The sequence below is a fragment of the Dermacentor variabilis genome, chromosome 3, assembly GCF_050947875.1.
Source record: "Dermacentor variabilis isolate Ectoservices chromosome 3, ASM5094787v1, whole genome shotgun sequence".
NCBI lineage: Eukaryota > Metazoa > Arthropoda > Arachnida > Ixodida > Ixodidae > Dermacentor > Dermacentor variabilis.
In genome coordinates this window covers 161,071,198-161,074,098 of record NC_134570.1, presented here as the reverse complement: position 1 = coordinate 161,074,098, position 2,901 = coordinate 161,071,198, and the positions used below count along the sequence as shown (strand labels likewise).

General features: G+C 49.6%; 1 protein-coding gene across 1 annotated transcript; it reads left to right on the top strand.

Annotated features, from left to right (window-relative positions):
- The first annotated feature begins 644 nt into the window (after positions 1-644).
- LOC142574860 (uncharacterized) lies at positions 645-1,022 on the top strand. Its single transcript, XM_075683861.1, has one exon. It carries the CDS (start codon positions 645-647, stop codon positions 1,020-1,022), a length of 378 nt encoding a protein of 125 aa, XP_075539976.1.
- The last annotated feature ends 1,879 nt before the right edge of the window (positions 1,023-2,901 follow it).

Sequence of the window (2,901 nt, the reverse complement as noted above, 5' to 3'; positions counted from 1 at the left end):
TCCTAGTTCTCTTCTCTCCGCTAAGCCCGGTAGCACAGGACGTGCCCGCTTTTTGGCACTGTATAGGCTTCTTTCGGCCTCCTAACTTCACTGAGCCCTATTATATCCCATTTACTGCCCTCTAATTCCTCCAATAGCACTGCTAGACTCGCCTCACTAGATAACGTTCTAGCGTTAAACGTTGCCAGGTTCATATTCTAATGGCGGCCTGTCCGGAGCCAGTAATTCTTAGGACCCTCTGCTGCGTCACAGGTGTGACCGCCGCCGTGGTCAGTTGCTTCGCAGCTGCTGGGGACTGAGGGCCGGGGTTTGATTGTTGTGTTCATATAGTAGGTTGTGGCCAAGTACTGCACCAGGGTGGCCAATCCTGCTCTGGTGACGGAGTGCGTCACCGGTTCTGGTCACCGGGATCAGGCCACACTCCAGGCCTGTTTGTGCAATTTTATCAACACGCGGATTTTTTTTTAATCCGGTGGAAAATTGCCGGCACCGGGATTCGAACCACGGACCTCTTGCACGCGAGGCGGGTGTTCTACCTCTACGCCACCGCTGCAACACTACGCCACTGCTGCAACCAAACCACTACAAATCGGCAACCTACAGCCCATCTCCCTTACTTCCTGTGCTGGAAAGCTTCTCGAACCATGGTTCACGATCGCCTCACCACATACCTCGAAGATTCAAGACTCATGACTGACACAATGTTTGGCTACCGACAGCTCCTCTCAGCACAAGATACACTACTACAGCTCAAGGAAGGCCTTTTGGTCTACCTAGAACGCCACAAAAAGGTCTCTATTATAACAATAGATGTACAAGGAGCCTTCAGTAATCTCAAGCATGAAGTAATTCTCCAGAACCTCCAAGGCACCAAATGCGGAATCCGGACCTACCAATACGGACACGACTTCCTCAAAGGTCGCACGGCTACGGTGGGTATTGGCAACATCCGAAGCGACATGGTTCGAAATGCCCAACAAAGGAACTCCACAAGGGTCAGTCATTTCACCTTTGGTGTTTAATCTCGCCATGATTAGGCTCCCGCAAGAACTCGATGGCATCGAAGGTTTAGAATATGCAATATACGACGACGACATAACGTTACGGACAAAAGCGCCTACAACCCGACAACTTCAAACTACCCTGCAAGAGGCAATCGATCACATAGAACAGTACCTCTCAAGATGCCGTCTCCAGTGCGCCCCCGAAAAATCAGAGCTACTTATCCACAACGCAAGGACCCGGGGAAGACCACCAGCCTACGTCGCTCCAGATCCCAAGGTCAGACTCAATGGAATCGACATCCCTCAAGTTGGCTCCCTCCGCATCTTTAGTCTTATAATACATAAAGATGGTTCTGGCGCTGCTACACTCCCGAAGCTTCAGAAGACCCTAACACAAGTAACCCTTCTCATTCGGCGTATAACCACCCAAAGAACACGACTTAAAGAGCAAGAAACCGTCCAATTATTCTAAGCACTCATTATAAGCCGGATCACATATGGCACCCCGTATCTACTCCTCAAGAAAGCTGAAGTTGAAAAACTCAACATCATCATCAGAAAAGCAATCAAGAGAGCACTAGGACTTCCCAGTACGACCTCAACCACGACACTCCTCAAACTCGGCCTCCACAACACCTGGGAAGAAATGAGTGAAGCGCACAGAGCCAGCCAGCTGGAACGCCTTAAGCTGACTCCAACAGGCAGAGTAGTAATTCGCAAACTCGCATACAGCGACATAGCAGACTCAGACGCGAAAGCCCGATTGCCGCCACTTCTTCGTGACTCAATCTCAGTCGCTCCAATATCTCGCAACATGCATGCAACATAACACAAAAACAGAAGACAAGCAAGAGTTAGAGCACTCAGCAAGAAATACTCAATGAATCCCAACACGAGATATACAGATGCGGCAACGTACCCACGTAGAAGAGCATACGCAATTACCGTGACCAGCAAACAAGGGAATGAGCTAGTCGCTGCCACCATACCGGCCAGAAATCCAGAAACGGCGGAGGAAGTGGCCATCGTCCTCGGCATCGCCGCATGCAAAGACACAGCAATCATCTTGAGCGACTGGCAAACGGCATGTAGAAACCTACGAAAAGGCCGAATTTCTACCGCAGCAGTGAAGATTCTAAAAGAAATAATAAGGCACAAAGAACTACCCGAAACCTACGTCGCATGGACCCCAGGCCACGAACACCTGGCAGGAAACGAAGCAGCACATGCTGTCGCCCGAGAGCATACCAGCCGGGATTTCCTGCCGCACGTTCTCTGGAAAGCGACGAGGGTGGAGGACGTTCGCATCAACTACGCCGCAATATTGCAACATTACCGACTAGAAAGAAGAGAATATCCTCTACCACATCCAAAATTAAGCAAGGAAGAAGCCACGTACCGTCCTCCGCAGACTAAAAACGAATACGTATGTCCATGGAATTATCATGCACCGGATGCACCCCACCAAATTCTCATACCTATGCCGATATTGTGAGGTACCAGACACCCTCCAACACATGGTGTTGGTGTGCCCACACCGCGAGAACAACAATCAAGATGATGCCTCAGAACCGCTACAAGCGATCAAAGAAACATGGGAGGCAATGTTAAAGGCACAGAGCCTGGAAGATCAGCGAAGTCTGGTGGACCGGGCCCGGGCTGCGGCATTAGCTAACGGCTTTCTGGACTAAGAGAGCCGCCCACCTAGGGCGAAGGAAGAACACTTTCTCGCTGTTTCTCACAATAAACGTTCATTCCTCCTCCTCCTTCCTTCGTATAACTGTCTAATAATTTGCTATACTAAAAACGAACTCTCTAACATACTAAAACGAACTCTCTTATTTTCTTAGTTTTCAGCGAAATAAGGTGTTGAAAGTTTACCTTGGCCAGGTTGTCA

What these genes read in the sequence shown, in the direction of transcription:
- LOC142574860 (XM_075683861.1), top strand. Translation starts at nt 645, where the DNA reads ATGGTTCACGATCGCCTCACCACATACCTCGAAGATTCAAGACTCATG.